At 39.6% G+C, this 18,970-nt stretch overlaps 2 protein-coding genes across 6 annotated transcripts; both read right to left on the minus strand.

Annotated features, from left to right (window-relative positions):
- Positions 1-414: 414 nt before the first annotated feature.
- On the minus strand, positions 415-13,614 carry tlk2 (tousled-like kinase 2). Of its 5 annotated transcripts, none has more exons than XM_040045286.1 (21): positions 13,512-13,614; positions 11,691-11,800; positions 10,157-10,234; positions 9,965-10,031; positions 9,840-9,883; positions 9,554-9,652; positions 8,911-9,009; positions 8,603-8,695; positions 8,293-8,403; positions 8,002-8,138; positions 7,395-7,547; positions 7,218-7,284; positions 7,019-7,116; positions 5,943-6,024; positions 5,622-5,713; positions 5,412-5,501; positions 5,155-5,324; positions 4,497-4,635; positions 2,708-2,819; positions 1,870-1,977; positions 415-1,719 (listed from the first exon to the last, which is right to left on the minus strand). In XM_040045286.1, the coding sequence occupies exons 2-21, from the start codon at positions 11,796-11,798 to the stop codon at positions 1,546-1,548; spliced, it is 2,121 nt and encodes a 706-aa protein (XP_039901220.1). In that variant the 5' UTR covers positions 11,799-11,800; positions 13,512-13,614; the 3' UTR covers positions 415-1,545. The 5 variants fall into 5 exon arrangements, with proteins under 5 accessions (XP_039901220.1, XP_039901234.1, XP_039901216.1 ...); XM_040045300.1 differs by having other exon boundaries at positions 11,718-11,800; positions 13,512-13,612; XM_040045282.1 differs by lacking the exon at positions 13,512-13,614 and adding an exon at positions 12,878-13,500.
- A 534-nt stretch (positions 13,615-14,148) lies between these two features.
- Positions 14,149-17,543, minus strand: mettl2a (methyltransferase like 2A). The gene is made up of 9 exons (XM_040045319.1): positions 17,368-17,543; positions 16,753-16,841; positions 15,941-16,209; positions 15,770-15,819; positions 15,605-15,665; positions 15,376-15,515; positions 15,160-15,266; positions 14,685-14,750; positions 14,149-14,588 (listed from the first exon to the last, which is right to left on the minus strand). The coding sequence occupies exons 1-9, from the start codon at positions 17,517-17,519 to the stop codon at positions 14,446-14,448; spliced, it is 1,077 nt and encodes a 358-aa protein (XP_039901253.1). The 5' UTR covers positions 17,520-17,543; the 3' UTR covers positions 14,149-14,445.
- Between the last annotated feature and the right edge of the window lie 1,427 nt (positions 17,544-18,970).

Genomic DNA, 18,970 nt, shown 5'->3' on the forward strand with positions numbered 1-18,970 from the left:
AAAGTAGTGCTAATAAAAATGTATAAATAATAATCTGAGCTTTCAATTTTATGTTTTGAAAACCCTGTTTCATTTGCACAATTATTGAAGAATAAATTATAAGTCCCAAAAAGTTGATTACGTTCATCTGGACGTAGCATTTTCAGTGGGGAAAAAATACTTTATGACTGCAGGTTTCCCTAACTTTATAAACAGTATTTGCATAATGACTGGAAATAGTGACTCAACCCATCTGCAGCCAAATGGGGCTGAATGCAAATTTCATTCATAGTCAATTAAATCGATTCTAAAGGAACATCGAAGGGACAAATAATTAAAAAGATACATATGCTCACGAATACACCTGCATTTAAAATGAAGATAGAAAGAAAGATGCGATGGTAACCCCATCACACAGAAAACAAGAACAACAGACACATTTTAACCAATAGTATTTAATGTTTTATGCAACTTTCTGCTAAGGCCCAATCTCCCCCAACAGTACTATAAAGTAAACCAGTCCCTTGCATTTTATTGGCCAAAAATAAATTCAAACATACCTAAATAAATATGTGTGTTTATGGTGGGGGAGTGGGGAAGGGGGCAAACAAAACATTAACAGTTCTAATTAAAGGCAACTTGAAAAACAACAGTTTTCCCCATTAAACTGGTTTAAATTGAGAAGTAAAAAAAAAAAAAATGTTAAAAAGGGATCTCTTCTCAACAGCTTCCACCCCATATCAAGTAGCACAACTCTAAAACCATTCATTATAAAAACAGAGGTGAAACACTGCCACCATCTGGAAGTTATACGCTTTGGTCACAGGAGTTTGACGAGGATATGCGAGGGAGGGGGGTACATGAGACTGTCAACTCTGTCCCTCCTCGTCACAAACTATTCAGGTCTGGAATTTATTCGAGGCAAGGGTTCCCAGAACAGCAGGTTGAATGACATAGTGCCACAGATATTTAGGGTTCAATACAATAACAGCCCCCCGACTGGTTCCCTCAGTTAAGTTCAGGGAAATGAAAACAAAAATATTTGAGCTAGCGGAATTCAGACTACCTTGGACCAGAATGGCTCATGCATGGATGTATCTGTGAGTGTGTATAGGTATGAGGTCTTCCACAGTCCTTTCCATCTGGCCAAGCTGAAGCAGTTCTATACTTCATTTTATTTTCTCTTTTTTTTCCCTAAAGCAGAAAAGAAAGCTCCGGAACATTGAACCCCATTTTTCACCAACACGCTGCAAAAAACTCGCCCCTTGCTATGTGAGTCATCCAGGGCTTTGACCCCTAGAACGATGTCATGTCACCCTTTTGAGAAAGCAGGACAGGTGGGCTGGGGTAGATGGATATGAGAGGGATGAAGGGTGACATGTTGTCTCCCCAAACCATCCATGACTTCTCACCCACCCCTTGCTGCCATCTGACCAGTTTCCCCTTGGGCATTTCATGGCAAGGTGGGATGCTGTTAGGAGGGGGGTGACACAGTATAGCGTCGCTCCCGCCCCACCCCACCCTTTTAAAAGAATTCAGTTCACTAGTCAGTTAAGGGGCGTGGGCTCAGTTTGAGGCGCTGCTGTTGGAGGAGCTGGATGTGGAAGCCATTGCCATGCCTGAGGTGCCCGACGAGGCCACTGACTTGCGGATGTGGGGCATAAGGAAGGGGTCACTGGCCAGCTGGTGCACATCGATGCGGTCCTCCTTACGGTAGACTAGACAGCGCCTTATAAAGGCCTGGAAAGTGAACAAAAAACAGGGTGTAAGGACAGTACGTGCACTTGACTGCAGAGATTTTAAGGGGAGAGAAAGAAAAAAAAAAAAAAAAAAAAAGCATTACAGTTGAAGTATTTGAAAATGCAAAGCCAAAAATCATGAGTGCAATACCTTAGCTTCAGGTGTGACTACAGGTTTAGGGGGAAACTGAACTTCTGTCGCCTTCAGGATGGTGTTTTCCTGTAAAATGTCCTGCTGGGACTGATTGTGGCCAAAAGGCTGCAAAAGCAAAAAGCAGTTAAAACAAAACAAAACAAAAAAGGCTTTTTTTGACACAGGAAAGTGAAAACAGTTTGGGAGGCATTTGCAATATATTTCTAAGGGGTTAATTTGAGGAATAAGGATGAGAAACTACCAAATGTGCAGTTTACCTTTTAAAAAGAATGGTCTACAGATATATTTGAAAGTTACAAGTGTAAATGTTTGTGCTGATATTTTTTGTGTTGTTGTTGGACAGTATGTTAGCTTTAATGAAATAAAATGTAGCCATGCACAAACACTGCTTCTGCCTGAGCCAGGTCAGTCTCTACGTGCCATTTAGAATGTGTTAAATGTGATAAGAATCAGCTAAACTTTATTAATCCCAGAGGGAAATTGAGTTGTCATAGCAGCACACATACAACAGACAACAAAGCAAATAAAATGAAGTGTAGAACTAGAGATACAAATAGATAAACAAAGAGGCATAAATTATAAACATAGAAGGAAATAACACCAATATTTCTGGGATATTAAATGGATGATGGAAACAAACCAAAAAAAACCAAACCAACAATACCAAGTTGATCTACAAAAACTGAATATAAATAATGCACATGCGCTGTTATACAGTGCAGTTACACTAAGTTTCTTTTCTCTAAAAATAAATGTGAAAAAAAAAAAATCTAAAATTATGCCAATTGCAGCTCAGCTGTCTTATTAAAATGTTTATTCAGCGCGAGTTTCCTACCTTGCGGCCATACAAACACTGGTAGAAAATGACTCCCACAGACCACACATCAACTTTATTGGAGATTTTGGGTGGTTCCTTGCCAACAACGAAGCACTCTGGGGGAAGGTACCTAAAAAAGAAGACGGGAGCCATGTTAATATTCATGAATTTCAGCAAGCCCAATTATACTGTCTGGACTTTCAAGGTGCATTCAATAGCATAGCAATTATTTAAATAAACATTGCACTCTAAATAAAAACCAGGCAATCAGAGTTAAATTGCAAGATGACCTTTACATATGCACTTATACACAAACCAGAACTGCAGAAACAGCCATTAACAAAAACCACAAAAACATTACAACTACTACGAGTAGAGGACTGCTTTAAATGCTTTTTAGCCACAACCTCACTTCAGTTTTTTGTTTTACATGCATTATCCCGATTATGTTTTCTCTCCATTTTTCTCCATTGTTATGGTATTATTCCTCGACCGTTCAACTACAATGACACAAACACTGAATATTTCTACCCTGCCAATATTAAGAAGAAATGCAGTTATTCAACATAAGTGACTGCAAGTGCCCCTTAATTTCACTCCTTTGCAATTTCATTACCTTCAGACAATCCAGACAGTGTGCTGGACAATCTGACAAAATTCCCGTCTCCATTGACTATAAGCCTGCTCAGCTTTCATTGTGCAGCTGTGTCATATTTTAGCAACGTCCCACCTACCAGAAACACTCTATGGTTTCTCTTTACCAATCCAGTCTTCAAGTCTGACGTCATTAGCCATGTCTGGGCCCAAACTCCGCTGCAGGTCACCAAGTCAAATGATTACTGCAGCATTACTAAGAGTTGAAAAACTGTCTAAATTCTTTCATCTGTAATAAAATGATCAGCGTTGCTGCTTTACCGGGTGTAACAGTTAAATTTAACATCCAGGCATCCATGAAAACAGAATTTATGAAATTTAACAGAGTTAGAAGTTAGCAGGAAGTTAGCTCGCTAGCTTCCATCTAAATATAATATACCATGTTCTGACTGAGAGATTTCTGGAAAAAAAATAACACGTACAGCTCTGCTATCACCTCCAACATAAATGAAGACAGGAAAGTAAACAGCAGTGACATTTGTAGGGTTACTGAAGTTGGGCTAGCTGGTATATAATGATGTGCTACGTGATCGCTAGCGACACAGCTATGTTAGCATAATATAAACAGTGAGGCTGGAGGGCGAACGCTAACGAACAAGGACTTTTTTCCACTCGATAAACGTTAATGTGAGGGTTCCCAATGGTTAGTGGCAAATGCACTCGGATGGCAGGATGCTGTAAATGGACCAAATTTCAGTCAGGAGAACAACTGAGATAACCCATCCACAATACGAGGTTAGTCAATATACTGCTGCATGGGCTGGGCTGTAGTTACATCGTAAGGGTTTAAAAACGTAGCTTTAAAATGATTAGCAGTAATAAAAAGCGAGAGAAGCCGACAGTGATCACTGACTGTTTTTAGGGGCTTGTTGAAATTAAATAGAACAAGATACAGAGCACTAAAACACGTTAAAAAGCAGCCTTAGTAAATGCAGACTACTTTGGGCCCGGAAGCAGTATTCATCACGTCATCATTTAAAGACCGGATAGCTGTTGTGTGAAAATTTCTCTCCTACTTATCTGCAGAAATTCATTGGCTACTTTTTATACAAGTTTTAACAATTAACAGCAGGCTCGATAAGACTTGTTTTCCACTCATGTACATTAGTTTCTGACTTTTCTAAACACCGTTATCTTTCAGCGCAAATCTTACCAGTACGTCCCTGCTCCCTGTGAAGTCAGCTCCATCCCATCCACCGAGTTGTAGCTGTCATCATCCATGATCTTTGACAGGCCAAAGTCTGTGATCTTGATCTCCCCGCAAGCAGTGCCGTTCACTAACAGAATGTTACCTGAAAAGAGAGGGGAAAAGATTCACAGGCACGAAAGAAAATATCCAATATAAAATAAGATGGCAGCTAGCACAGTGGATCTATGTTTAGCACTTCTATTCCACAAAAAGTTCAAACCCAGGCAGGGTCTTTCTCTGGAGTTTTCATGTTTCTCCTTGTGCTTGCACAGGCTCTCTCTAGAACCTCCAGTTTCTTCCAACATCAAAACACATGCCAGGTTAATGACACCTAAGTCAACCCACAACACTCTTGTAAAACACATTGCTAATCTTAGAGGGTTTTTTTTTACTGATTAAGGTATTTAAAAAAAAGAAAAGAAGGAAAAAAAGTTACTTGGTTATGAATGAATGAGGGTTTGCTCCTTGTTAATAACCAGTGCGGTGCACTCTATTAGGCAGTTTAAAAACTGCTGCAGCAGGAAGGCAAGTAGTTAATTTTACTGATGGTATTACTATTTATTGAACATAAAGAAGAAATGTGCCAAGCTCTAACAATGCAAGAGCAAAAGTGAAGACTTACCGGGTTTAAGGTCGTAGTGGATAATGGGCGGTCTGATCTCATTGAGGTACTTGAGGGCATTAACGATCTGCATGATGATGGAGCGGCCCTCTTTCTCTGACATTAACTTGTGCTGCTTCAGGTAGAAGTCCAAGTCATTACCCTCACAATATTCCAGGACTGTGCAGAACCTGTTTCAAAACAAAGACGAAGTGTTTAAGCACCTTGGCAGAATGTGGTGCAAGTTTCAAGTATTTGTTTTAAAAGCAATGACTTACGAGTCAGTGTCAAGTGAAAAGTAGTCATAGAGTTTAACTATTCGTGGGTGGTCCAGCTCTTTATGGATTCTATATTCTCTGCAAGCATGTCTGAAAATAAAGGATTTATGCAATGAAGTTAAAATGAAGTGACTTTAAAATGCCACAGAAGATCAGTCAAAGCTGTGTTAAATATACCAAAGTATTGCCTCAAAATGGCAAAGCACTCACTTGTGATAATTTTCCTTCTTCTCATCCCTCCAGTTCTTGTTTAACTGGTGAATTTTGACCGCAACGTACCTTTGCTCTGTTAGGTCAAAGGCCTGGAAAAAAGTGAATCAGTAAGCATCTGTAGCAGCCATTGCTTCATTAGGTAAAGTAGAACTTCAGATTTAAGTCCTGTTTATTAATTTATTTCGTTTTTAAACATTCAAGTAATCGTTTACTTGAAAATGCTGTAAAGGCAGCAAAACACGGACAAAAAAAAAAATATATGAAAATGCAAGAAAAGAAAGAAAGACTGATCAGTCTCTTTCCTCATTACTCACTCACCTTGTAAACTTCACTGAAACCTCCCCGTCCAAGTAAATGGAGTAGCAGGTATCGGTCATTTAGCGTAGGGTGATCTTTGAATCTGCACAGAACGGAGTTTAAAAAAAAAAAAAAAAAAAAAAAAAAAAAAAAAAGTATTAGGAGCAGACTGACACCTCAGATTATTTTGGTGGAGGAGAGAGATGAAGAAAACAAAAAGAACTTTCCAACACTGAGGGCATTTTACCCCAACTAAACAATCTGGTAACAAAGCAACATTACTGACCTGGAGCCAGAAACTTGTTATCCGTTTTAACATAGAACTTGGAGTGAAGCCAGTTACACTGACAAATAGGCTTTCAAAGGATTAGACACCAATATAAGTAAAAAAACGAAATTCAGGAAGTGAAATCTGAAATGGGTACAACCCTAATCAATTATTTGAACACAGCCTTTTAAACCATCTAACTATCATTACTTATTTTAGGTTATAACAGTCCATCTTACAGTGCTGTCAATACCAATGTATAATCAGATTAGATTTACAATTTTGGTCATCATAAAACATTTTATTTTTATACAGCTTGGTTCTCCAAAACAAGGATTCCTTACTTCACTCACTCTGTGTCTGTATGCACAATAAACAAATTTTGCTCTATTCATTTTTAGTAAGAGAACAAAGGGTAAAAAACTGCATATATTATCACAGGTGAAGTTCAGGAATTAATCAAATGGATTTGGAATGTATGAACACATTAAAATTAAAGTCACCTTATCTATGAATGACTAAGGTGTCACTTTAACAGCAATGCTATGTACATGGTACCCCTGCAAAGTCACAGTTCAGAGTTCATGGCCTCAGTCATTCGTGAATTTTTCCTTAGAACCTAACTAATAAGCGTTCGTAGACATTCTGCAATTTTGCAGAAATGGCAAATATCCTCCACAAATCTTTATGGCTCTTTGAACGACAATAAAAATAGGCACTTATAGGCCTTTTATTTTTATTAAATTCACAGGTACTCTAGAAACATATCCCCAGAAAATTTCAGAGCTTGACTGTACTCCATGTCTGAAATGGCACTAAGAAATCTTACTGGGAATTATCTTCATTATGGATCCTTTTCAGCTCGCGTATGTGAAGATTTCGCACTCGCTCCAATCTCTCTAGCTCTGCTTGGATCTCAGCCTCTTCCTGCAAAACAAAATATAAGTGTCAGAAGCTGTGCAACAAAACAAAACAACTAACGAAAAGGTCCATAATGAGCAACTGGCATCAAAAACATGGAGGATTACCTTTTTCAGATGGCCTAATCTTAGCTTAAAGATTTCCTCCTGCTCATGGTACTCTGCCTGTGATAACCTGCAAGACCAAAAAAAAAGAAGAAAAAATAAAAAAGGCGGCTCCAAATAAATATACAGAGGGATGATATCTGGTATAAAAGAGAAAAGAAATTAACAAAAGCATCATACGCTTCACTTTCTGCTCCATTGGCCTTGCTTTTGCGTTTGTTTTGCTCAAGGCTTGGTGGTGGAGTCTGAGCCATGGAGGGTGGCTTGCGTTTGGCTAGCAGCTTCCTCTGCCTTTCGATCTCCTCTCGCTGGGAGTTGATTCTTTCCTGTTGTCTGGAAATAGACAATACATTAGCAGGAAAAATGGACCGTGCACCTCCCATTGTTTTGTCTTTCATGTGCTGTGTATCATTTGAGTTCTCTCTTTCTTTCTGTCCCTTTTCTTTTTCTATTCCTCTGCTTTCTATTCCTCTGCTTTCTTCTCCCATCGTTCACCAACCTGGCCTTCATCCCCTAGCCGCTCCAGCATAATCCCCACACAGAGAATAATATGAATAATAAAATAAACTAAAATAAATATATAATACAAAAAGATTAACAATGGGAGCCTACAGAGAGTATAAGGTGCTCCTGTTAGGAAAGCAAATGTGTTTGACACAACAAAGCATTCAAACTATGATTCTGCTTGCTACAAATGCTGGAAAAACAAAGAAAATAATTTTTCCAGTTGGATTTTGACATTTAAACTAGCACAAATACTTAATGCATTAAACACGAAGAGCCTCACTTGATAAGATTTTGGAAAGCATATCCATCTGTCCACTGCTCAGTAAAAGATGCACCGTGTCTCACTGTGGTGAAATGACCCAGTCGAAGCCTATCCTGCATACTTTTATCCCGACATGCCATCTTCTCTTGTTTAGACTGGAATAAGGGGAGGGAAGAAAGGCAGGCATTAAAGCTGGAATATTTATTGTGAAGTGCCGTATTTCAGGATTTGTTCAAGTAGCTCATTAATTTAATGACTTATTCACTTTGGAAACTAATAGTTTAAAATTACATCAATGCATAAACATACCTTTTCAATCAGAAGCTTCTTGGACATGGTCACACACTTATTTAAACGTTCCTTGTATCGCTCTAGCATTCTCTGTTGTTCATCAATTTGCCTCCTCAGATCACAGTTGGCCTGGAAGAGAACATATAATCAAGCACAAAAACGTTCATATATGAAGAATGAACAAAAATAATACTTGTTTATAAAAAGCAGAAATGTCAACTCTAACATGCCTTGAGTGAAAAAAAACCAAGACAGAAAACATGATATTCTCAAAACTAATGAAAATTGCAAGCAGAGTAGCAGGGGTGAAGTGTAATGAGATTAGTACCCGCAACAAATCGTCTATGCGGCCCTCCTTCTTCTCCAGGTCAGAGTTCTTGTTGTTCTCCATTGCTGTTAGTTTCTCTATAGTAAGGTCAGACTAAAGGGTACATTGAGCACAAAAGTGTCGGTTAATGCTGGCTCAGTCTACATCACAGTGAAATGCAGTGCAACAAGTAGTTTCATCTAACAATATCTTCCATCTTATAATGACTGCTTGTGACTTGTTGGTACATATGCTGACTATTTACCAACTTACAACTCAAATAAGAGTTAAATCAGACAAACAACCAGCTGGAAGAGAGTGTCCAGTACCTGTGTGGCTTTGTGGAGCACGTGAAGAGAAGGAGGCTTCAGTGAACAAGAGGAGTGTTCTGTGTTGGAGCTGACGGATGACGGGCTTCCTTGCTGCACCTGGAAGATAGAAACACTCATCAGTCGCCTTCATCACAATAGTTGTGATAAAACATGGTAGCAATCTGGAACAAGAACATTTATGGAAACCGCAATCTGAGAGTAAACGAGAAGCATATGAGATAAAATAGGCAAGTCTAAAGTTTTGGATGACAAAAAGAAGCTCAGGTGTATTAAACAATTCATTTTACTTGGAGAGATGCACGGCCTCTGGTTTACAAAAGTAGCAAATGTGCAACAGGTTTATCTAAACTCTTTTTGATTATAACATTAATAGCTGCCTTTATGTTTGACAAACGGTACTAAATAAGCCATTTCTCATTCAATACTTTTTTTTCCCCTTGGTTTTAACTGCTAACTGCATTGTACTGCACCAAACACAGATTCTGTACAGGGGCATTTATAGACCACATTTGATTCTTCATATCTTCTTAATAAGACAAGTGAAAGAGACAATGGAAAGAGCTGAGATTTGAAAAATAAATAAATAAATAAATAAGAGTAAAGAAAAGCACAAGAAAGACCATAGAGCAAACATGCTCACCATGACAGGGGGGTTGGACAGAGAGTGCTGTGGGGAAGAGCGGACCACTGGTGGAATTCCCCTGGCAGGGCTGGTACCAGGACCGCTACCTCCCGCAAACTGATAGACAGGTAAAGGAAGAACGAATGGAAGAAGAAAAAGAAAAAAGCAGTTCAATGGAAAAGACCAAGGTGGCTATAAGAAGGTGTTAGAAGATATGTGAAATATTATACCCCCCACACTGAAGCATTCCAGAGCTTAGCCGTTCCCAGCACAAAAAAAAGGGAGAACATTTTCTGCCACTCACCTCAAAATAATCACTAATTTTATGTCCTCTTGCTCCTGCTTTGGCTGGAACAGAGAATCGAGGAGTTCAGAAAAAGCTGAGGAAATGTGGGATACATGATAAAAAGAACTCAGAGACAATCCTACCTTGGCTGTCAAAGTGGTCTGCTTTGCGTTTCCTCACTCTCTGGTCATTTGCCTTTTTCTCAGGAGTCTGTGAGGAAAGTAGCATGCATCAGCCAAATGCATTACAATGTAACACCCAGAGATGGGGTTGGCATTAAAAAAACAAAAACATAAACAACAACAAAAAATAATACTGCAAGGGTTGAGACTAACCTCTAGCTCTTTGTCACTGAGAGAGCCCACACTGCATAGACTCTGATTGGATGACTCATTTTGATTCTGACCTGAGCCCTATTAAAAATCAGGTAAAAATACATGAGAGAATTTACAGAGAGCAAATAACCACACATATGCTTAAAAGGTGCAAGAGACATGTAGAAATAAAATTTCATCCTCAAAATGCATGCCCGTGTGTGTGAGAGAAAGAGAGAGCAAGAGCGAGAGAGAACGAGTTTGAAAAGAGAGTAAAATGGGTGACAAACTGAGGGAAAGGATGCGGAGGCTTGGCTAAATACCATCACCATTAACTTCCCACAGAATGTAGACCTGCATCGGTTCTAATGCTGGTTCCCTAGGTGATGCCTGTCAATCAAGTGATTCACATCAAAATTCAGGAGGCACTGTCCAATCAGGGAGAGATACTTAGTCATTCAGAGCACACTAGAGCTCTCTCACTGAACCCTCCTAAAATGGCTGAACATTAGGCATGCTGCTGGGGATGTATTCCTCTGTCTCTCCGTCACCTTTAGATAATGTCATCTATTTTTCTCCTGTTCACTATAGTCTTAACTAGTGCCCCTCTCCAGAGAAAGACATTGAAAAGATGCCTCGCATCATTTACGAATGATGGTTTCTTTTTAACCCCCTCCAAATTCATATCTTGGTTGTTTTACAAAAAAAGGGGGCACTTTTCAACAGATTCTAACCCCCCTATGCTCCATTATCAAAAGGTGCTCTACATCTTTGTCTGCAAAGGACAACAATTTTCATGCCAAGTCAGTGATAACAAATACAGTAGCAGTGCCACGAGGCTTTCCAAGGTCAAAGAAAAAACTCAAAACTTCTATGTAAGATTGAAGGCTTTTAGACCACCAACCCATATTTCTTCAGAGCGATTTGTAGAATTACTTGTCCCTCACTTTCTAAACCCCCACGCACACACACATTGCTTGTCTTGTCATACAGGGTGGTTGTGGCATGATGCCTTAGCAAGAGCCGCCATCTTCTCTGCGGCAGCAGCCATGCCATGCTCTGGGCTCTGCTCTGCCTATGGCTGGCACAGGGCCCACTCCTGGCGCTGACTCTCACTCCCTAACTGTTCCAAGATCACCTTCCACAAAGACAGCTCCATCCATGTAGCAAGAAAGGGGTGTGAGGCTAAATGCTGCCTTCACTTACACCTGGTCAAGAACCATTTCTGCATTCCTCTTCTGCTTTCACTCCTCCTCCCTCTACCACCCCTGTCCCGTCTGTGGCCTTTTTGGCAGGCATCACCACTTGCATATACAGCCGCTACATCATGAGCCAGGGAGAGATGCCATATCACACCAGCCAAAAAACACAGACACAGCTCAACCTTCTCCAGAGACAGACAAAGAAAAGGAGTGGGGCCAAGCTTGTCCAGGCCAAACAGCAGAATGATACTGAGGCTGAGTTAGACAAAGAAAGGGAAGAGATTCACAAAAATGTTTAATTAAGAAAATCTGTAATTCTAATAAGCTCTCTGACTAGACTTCCGATGCTTCACCTTTGTGACATCTGCTGTAACACAAACCTTTGCCACACCGACCCCTGTGAAGCGAGCCTCCAGCAGCTCCTGCCGTCGGGGGTCCAAGCTATGCAGTTCTTCCATCATGGCTGCAGAGACAAGAGCACAGATTAAGGAAGGTGTTGAAGAGTGTGGAATATTCAAGTGGGAGTGAGGGTTCACTGTTTCAAAAGCCATCTTTTGTGATGACTCATGGCTGTTTTTAACTATATGGATGTGGAAAATTCCTGTTCTGAGTCATCAATAAGCTTGACAACAATGTTATACATCATGTGTTCAGCAAGTACCGGCCATAAAACTTTGTTACTCAATAATATATTGCAAAATCTAGCCCAACATATAGCTAATAACAGACACTTAATAGGCATTAAAGACGTGGGCCAGATGTGTGTAGTGATTGCTTGGAAATTATAGCATCATGTGATAACGCCCTGGCATTATAGGCCTAAGTTACATGGCGCTGGAGTTATGAAAGGTCACTAATGGAGGGGCTGCCAAGTACACTCACAGCAATGGAAAAGGCCACAATAGACAATAAGGGTCCAGCTTGCTAGCTTGTGTAAAGGTTAACGTTACACGCCCAATACTGTGTTCCAAGTCAGTTATCTATGAATTGCATGGATTGAAATAAAAAGTGCAACCTGTGGTGTCCATGTCAATCCACGTCAAACAGCCCTTAATTCTACTCATTACAGGTTTGGCTGGCTCAACGTTATAATGACAACATATTGATCTAAAAGATCCCCTGTGAATAACCCGCGAAGTAATCAGCCAAGACTGAAAAATGAGCTAAATGAGCTACAAGTCTACCGATGTTGGACATCACTTAGCGTAGCATTGCAATACAGCAGCTAACAGTTAACGTTAGCTAGTAACATAAAGATTGGATTTTGACAAACAATTAATGCTCCCAGAACAGACAAACGTTGATTATTCCTGCTCGATCAAATGGCTGCTTAAGCAAATAAATAGTAAATTGAACCCCGAAACAGTAAGGGGTTTTGCGAACATATTACATGGCTAGCGTTAGGTATCCAACGGGCTAACTCAAAAAAGAAGCATCTTCTCTGTTCTGTTTTGCCAGGTGCTCGTGCCACGAAGTCTCCATGTAGCGAGAGGCATGCCCAGATATGTCATTTTGTTCGATAACCAACCGAAATACTTACTGTAATTTAATATTTTCACGGTCCTCTGAAGGGCCTGTTAACCCCGAAACTGTCTCTGTTGTTTCCCCCTGTTCTCGGCAGACCCTCCCAGGCTAGGCCGCATCCACAGCCGCGTCCCTCGCGTGCTTATTGCAACGATCAAGACACGGGAGCGCGCTGCGTAGCTCAGGGTTGACGACGGAGGATTCCCTCGGAGGCCTCGACAACTCCGGGTATCCCAAACCCGCCTTTCTATACCAGTTAGGCGGGGATCCCCATCACATCCCTCTCTCCGAGGACCATACCGTGCATCGGTCGGGTTATCTCGTTCCACACAATGGCGACCCTCGAGATCCTGCGTTTTTCACCAGGTATAAATGATGTCTTTAAGCTAGCGTTAGTTACCCCCCTATCTTTATCTCCCCCGGTGATGTGATGAATTTAGGGTCCTGGGTGTCAGCTCGACCAAAACAAAGTTCGTCTCCAGTCGCCTTCCTCGCTTCAGGGAAGAAACCAATCTATTTCGGAAGTTGTGCTGTTGCAGGCGTTTCAGCTGAATCCGGATCGATTCGGTTCGGTTCTCATGTTTTTTGCAATGTAAACAATAATCAGTAAAATCTCATATTTTCTCGTGAGATTGGTCAAGTATTTTCACCTTCATCCAGTCCACGCCTGCTCCAAATCTCTTGTCTGGACCAATGGCAAATGCCTCTGTACACAATACAATTTACCAGCGCCCACCCACAGTTACTAAAAGGATCACTTATCAGAAAGTTCCCATCGTGTTCACACCCACATACTTTACGGACTTAATATAACCAATTGCTAACTGATTTGTTGTCTTTTTTCCTAACCAGCCAGTCAACCACTAAACGTGAGATGGAAAGCAAAGTAGCATCGGGAAAAAGCACAACCTTGAAATTTTCAAGGTATTTTAAATACTAAATTAAAAATAAACTTCATTTTTTTAAATTTATTTTTATTTCGCATGTACAAAAGGGAAAATCTTAAAAATCATTCAGTTTATTTCAAAACATCAGGAACAATATGTCAGAAGAGAAACATACAGGTAACCAGCACTTTCTTAAATAATTGAACTGAACAATCACTGAAAAAAAAGTTTTTGTCTTTCTCAAGTCAAAGTTTTGATTTAGTACTTCGAATTTTTTGACTTATTAAAAGGTGATATTTTAAGAGATCTAGTTAGTAAATTGAAATTTTCAGCAACCCAACTTAAAATTTCGAGATAACTTGAAATTTAGACTTAGCTCTGCCTGGTAATTTTTTTTTTCTTTCCAGTGGCTGAAACAGGCTTCCATAAGAAAGTGACAAGACATGACTATTGCAGCTAGGACTGCTGCACCATCAGGAAACTTACGCATAAAAAAAGTGTCCATCAGCAGCTGGGATAGTGTAAAACCTTTACAGTATGTAAATATTCTGTTGCATTCCCTTCATCACAAAGCTTTTCATGTCCACTCCATACACCCACTGGAAAAAGCAAGCACCACCTTCTCTTCACTTCCTAAATTTTGGCTGTAGTTGACAGTCAAGTCAGGTGGGTTCTCCCCACTTTCACACCCAGGTGGCTAAACTGGAGCCTGGCGGTACTTGCACTGAATCCACACCCTGTACATGGTGAGTTGCTTCCCTCTGTTCACCTGTAGCCTTCTGTCCACAAGGTTCTGCACTTTCTCCAGCTTAGCCTGAGTGAACAGCTCATGGAGCTCATCTAAAATGAGCACAGAAATATTTTTTGGATACACCATCAGAAAGCAACTCTACAAAAATAAACCCCAATAAATCTTTATTAAGACCTTTTTTGTACCTTGAGTAAAAAAATATACTTGCGTTCCATCGCCTCGGACATAAAAGTTTTCGGCGAGACACCTTCCTAAAAAAACAAACAAACCACAAGCACATTATTTTCCAGCAACTTGTAGAAAATAACATATCATTGTCATGTAAATAATAAGCCAGAACATGATAATATTACATAATAATATTACATACATGGATCCATTAATATATCGCCCTTTCAAACCTCAAATTCGAACTTCTTGCACAGCTGGATTTACTGTTACTTTTTGCATTTTAAGCAGTTCTTAATGCATTTTAAACATATTTAAGACCATCTCTCACTCATTTTCGTAACCACTTTTCTAATTCACTATCATGGGTTTTACAGATTTGGAATTACCTAAAAAAAAAAAAAAAGCATGTTACAGCAGGTAAAAAAATTTTTTTAAAGACCAAACTGTGGAAAATTTTGAACCCAGTGTCTTGCAGAACTTTATCCTAACCTTTCTTGAAGCGGAGCTGTGCCATATCGTAGCGTCCATAGTCCCTGAGCAGCATCACTCCACCGGGCTTCAGGAGGCGTGCTAGTCTACTGATGGATGCTTGCATCCTGAAGTTAGGGTGAAAATATAAGAAGCAGTGACAATTTAATTACTTCCACCGAGTGAAACCAAAGGAAAGACAAAAGGGAAGAGGGAAAAAAAAAAAGAAGTTCATACTTCTTGGGATGCAGAGCTGATAGAACAAAGATTAGCACTATAACATCAAGGGTTCCATCAGGGATGGGGTAATTGGCTTCTACATCGCTCAAGTCGTGAACAAAGGCATAACAACGCCCTGGGTCGTACTCTGGATTACTCTGATGACAAGAGGACAGTTTTAATTTATTAGCTAGATTACAACCTGAGAAATGATCATCCTTTCATGATCCCATCATCATTATCTCACCTTGACTAATTCCACAGCAGTGCTGGAGAAGTCACAGCAGTAAACAAAGAGTCCTGGATCACTGCAAAGGGCAAATTATTGTTTTATGGTGCACATTATACTGCAAGAGAATAAATAAGATGTGTGCTTTTTAAACATAGATTGAAATGTTTTGCCAGCACTTACTTGTTGGTCTTTAGTATTGGAAAAACTGTATTTCCCACACCACATCCAACCTGTACAGAGTTTTATATAAATAAAACAGTAAAACTGTTTCATGACAACAAATCCTCTTAAAACCTTTAACTGAAAATTTAGCTAAGTTTAGCCTAACTTGCTTTCGTTATGCTGTCTCACCTCCAGTATGCGATAGGTGGCAGACGAGCCAGGAAAGTCACCATCAGTGTGAGACAAAGCTGCATGTTCCCCGCTTTGCTCTCCATCCTGACTGTTCTGCTGACTTTCTACTGCACCAGAGGCACCAGGGTGCGATTCATGGTTCAGGCTGCACTGTGGGGCCAACTCTGGGAACTCTGTGAAGAGCCAGTGACGGTCTTTGAAGAAACGATTCTCGTGGATTGTGTAAAAGCCGTTCCAGTACTCATTGGCCCGGCTGTCGTATTCCTCTGCAAAGGTAAAGCAAAGCAAAGTAAAGCAAGCGTTTAAGTAATGGAGCATTATGTTGCCTTGCTTACAAATCACCACAAAACATTTTAAAGTACTTAATAAGACTATATACACAGTGTATCCACTAAGTATTCACAACATTTCATCTGTTTCACATTTTGTTATGTTACAGCCTTTAATTTTTGCCTCAAAATTCTACACATAATACTTCATAATGACAAGGTGAATAAAAGTTTGCCTGAAATTCTTGCAAGTCTATTTAAAAACAAAATAAAAAAACAAAAACAAACTATAATATCTCATAACCTGTAAAGTTAAGCTGAAGGTGGAAAAAGTGGTTACAAATTAATGTCAGCTACAATCTTTTTGTGCTAACAGCAGCAACAGAGATCTGGTCGCTTTCACAAGAAACAAAAAATGAAAGGAAAGTGGATGCAACATTGGGGATGGCTGTCCTCCTGATTAATAAGCTATACATCTCTTACTGGTCTTTACTGTCAGTCACACTGTGCGGTTTATGTGTATAACTGCAATGATGCAACCTTGTTTCTCTGGAGGTAGCGGCTGACTGTTTTCTAAGACTTTCTTCTTAGCGGTTGCTTCTTGTTCATCGGTCCACTCCACATTGTCCCTGATGGTGAGAAACCCCAATTATCCCAAAGCAACGTGGCACACAAAAACACTCTCAGTCCTGAAATACTTAAAGATATGACACTTTCACTCAGATTGGTGATGGGTTGTAAGCAGGTGTAATAAAATCTGCAAAGTACTTTGACATGTAGCCTGAACATTTTTACACAAATCTTTGCTACATGTTAAAGATGTTTTAAATAACTCCGTATTTAGATATGAAAGGCTGACCAATCAGGTGCAGAGAAATACTTGGCAATAATTTTATGAATGTTATTCAGCAACCAGTTCAACCCATGTCCCGTGATTACATTGTAGAAGAAATCCATATTCAGTTAATGTTATTTTAAGTGTTTACATAATGTTATGTTAACATTAAATTAATGTCAATGTTAAAAAATAACGGCTCGCAGAACTACACACAATCTATGGCAAGTCATAACAGTGTCCGAGTGAGCAGCCTTGACAGAGATGCACAGGAACATATGTCTGCTCCATTGGGGGGAGTTCTTATAAAAGATACCGACCATGCGTTATGCTGGAAGACCTGTCGTGGGTCTGTAAGGAAACGTGTCCCGAACTGAGGTCTCTTCACATCACAGGTAGATGAATCCGACAGCGTCAACCCGGTTTCGCCGCTGCCTCCCTCCAGCCCGTCCACAGCGTGGGGCGCCGCCATGTTGGAACTGACGTGCAGAAGAAGGGGCGGACGTTTAATTATGATGCATTCAAAGGCGAGAGGAAATATTACAACTAATGTGAAAAGCCCTAACAGCTGTATTTAACAAATAAAATAAAATAAAATAATGATACATATTTCAAGCCCGGATAGTAAAACTATCGGGAGATTTACGGTGTATTTTTAAAAAAGAAAAGAGGCTAGTTTTAATTCTTTACACTATTTTTTCACGTTTCACTTTGTTATTTTTCTGGTAGCACTTACAGGTGTTCATACACTAGAGGGAAACATATGTTAGGAAGATTTTCGGGAGGTTAATTTAGAAAAACTTACTTACTAACTAACTTACTTACTTACTAAAACCCGTCTTTAAAAATACTCTTGTCTGATCGTGTAGGAAAATTTTAGATTCAGATTTTAGATTAGATTCATTTGATGACGGATATTTAGATAAGAGATAAGATAAGATAAGATAGAACTTTATTAATCCCTCGGGTGGGTTCCTCTGGGAAATTCGATTTCCAAAAAAGCACAGCACCGACAGAAGTTACAGAGTTACAGAATATTATATATATATCTATATATATATAGATATATATACACACACACACACACACACACACACACATATATATATATAAATACAGAGACAATATAAATAAAATATACGAAGGGGATAAATAGAATAAATAGGAATAAAAAATAAAAATACAAGTGAATTGCACATTTCAAGTATGGAGTCTATTGCACTGTTGACTATTTACAAAAGTATTGCACAAAAGGTATTGCACAGTGAGATGAAGAGAATAGAATAGAATAGAATAATCATTTAATTGTCCCACAAGGGGAAATTTGGTTGTATCAGCAGCAAAAAACACACACACACACATACACAAAAAAGAACAGGACACAGAACAGAAAACAGAATTTTTACATTTTTACATCATGGACAATAGTTACCAGAGCAGAGTACAGTACAGTTGTTAAAATTAGCGTACAGATAGTGTGCAAACAGAGCAGGATACTGAAAGATGTTTAAATAGTTAAGAATATTTAGAATAATTAGAAAAGTGCAGATTGTGTATTGTACCTGTGCATTAAAAAGTAGACATGTAACTTACAATAAGTGAGTGTATATATAAGCTGAGAAAAAGTAATGTGCAGTTATAACAGTAGAAGTTGTTGCAGCACTGATGTAGACATCTATGTTTGTTGGGAGCAGTTCTGATTGCACAGCCTGACAGCTGCAGGGAGGAAGGACCTGCGGAAACGCTCCTTCATGCATCTAGGATGCAGCAGTCTGCCACTGAAGGAGCTCTGCAGTTCAGCAACATTTACATGCATGGGGTGGGAGACTCTGTCCATCAGAGATGTTATTTTGGCCAGAGTCCTTCTGTCTCCCACCACCTGCACTGAGTCCAGGGTGCATCCCAGAACAGAGCTGGCCTTCC

The sequence above is a fragment of the Simochromis diagramma genome, unplaced genomic scaffold (genome assembly GCF_900408965.1).
Source record: "Simochromis diagramma unplaced genomic scaffold, fSimDia1.1 OVJJ01000321.1, whole genome shotgun sequence".
Taxonomy (NCBI): Eukaryota; Metazoa; Chordata; class Actinopteri; order Cichliformes; family Cichlidae; genus Simochromis; species Simochromis diagramma.

Coding starts and splice junctions, on each gene's coding strand:
- tlk2 (XM_040045286.1), bottom strand. CDS start 11,798: ATGATGGAAGAACTGCATAGCTTGGACCCCCGACGGCAGGAGCTGCTG. Junction 9,010..9,553: donor TGTCCAACCCCCCTGTCATG/GTGAGCATGTTT, acceptor TCTATCTTCCAG/GTGCAGCAAGGAAGCCCGTC. Junction 1,720..1,869: donor TAGTCACACCTGAAGCTAAG/GTATTGCACTCA, acceptor TTCACTTTCCAG/GCCTTTATAAGGCGCTGTCT.
- mettl2a (XM_040045319.1), bottom strand. CDS start 17,519: ATGGCGGCGCCCCACGCTGTGGACGGGCTGGAGGGAGGCAGCGGCGAA. Junction 14,751..15,159: donor ACAGCTCCGCTTCAAGAAAG/GTTAGGATAAAG, acceptor TTGTTTTTTTAG/GAAGGTGTCTCGCCGAAAAC. Junction 14,589..14,684: donor AGTATATTTTTTTACTCAAG/GTACAAAAAAGG, acceptor TGCTCATTTTAG/ATGAGCTCCATGAGCTGTTC.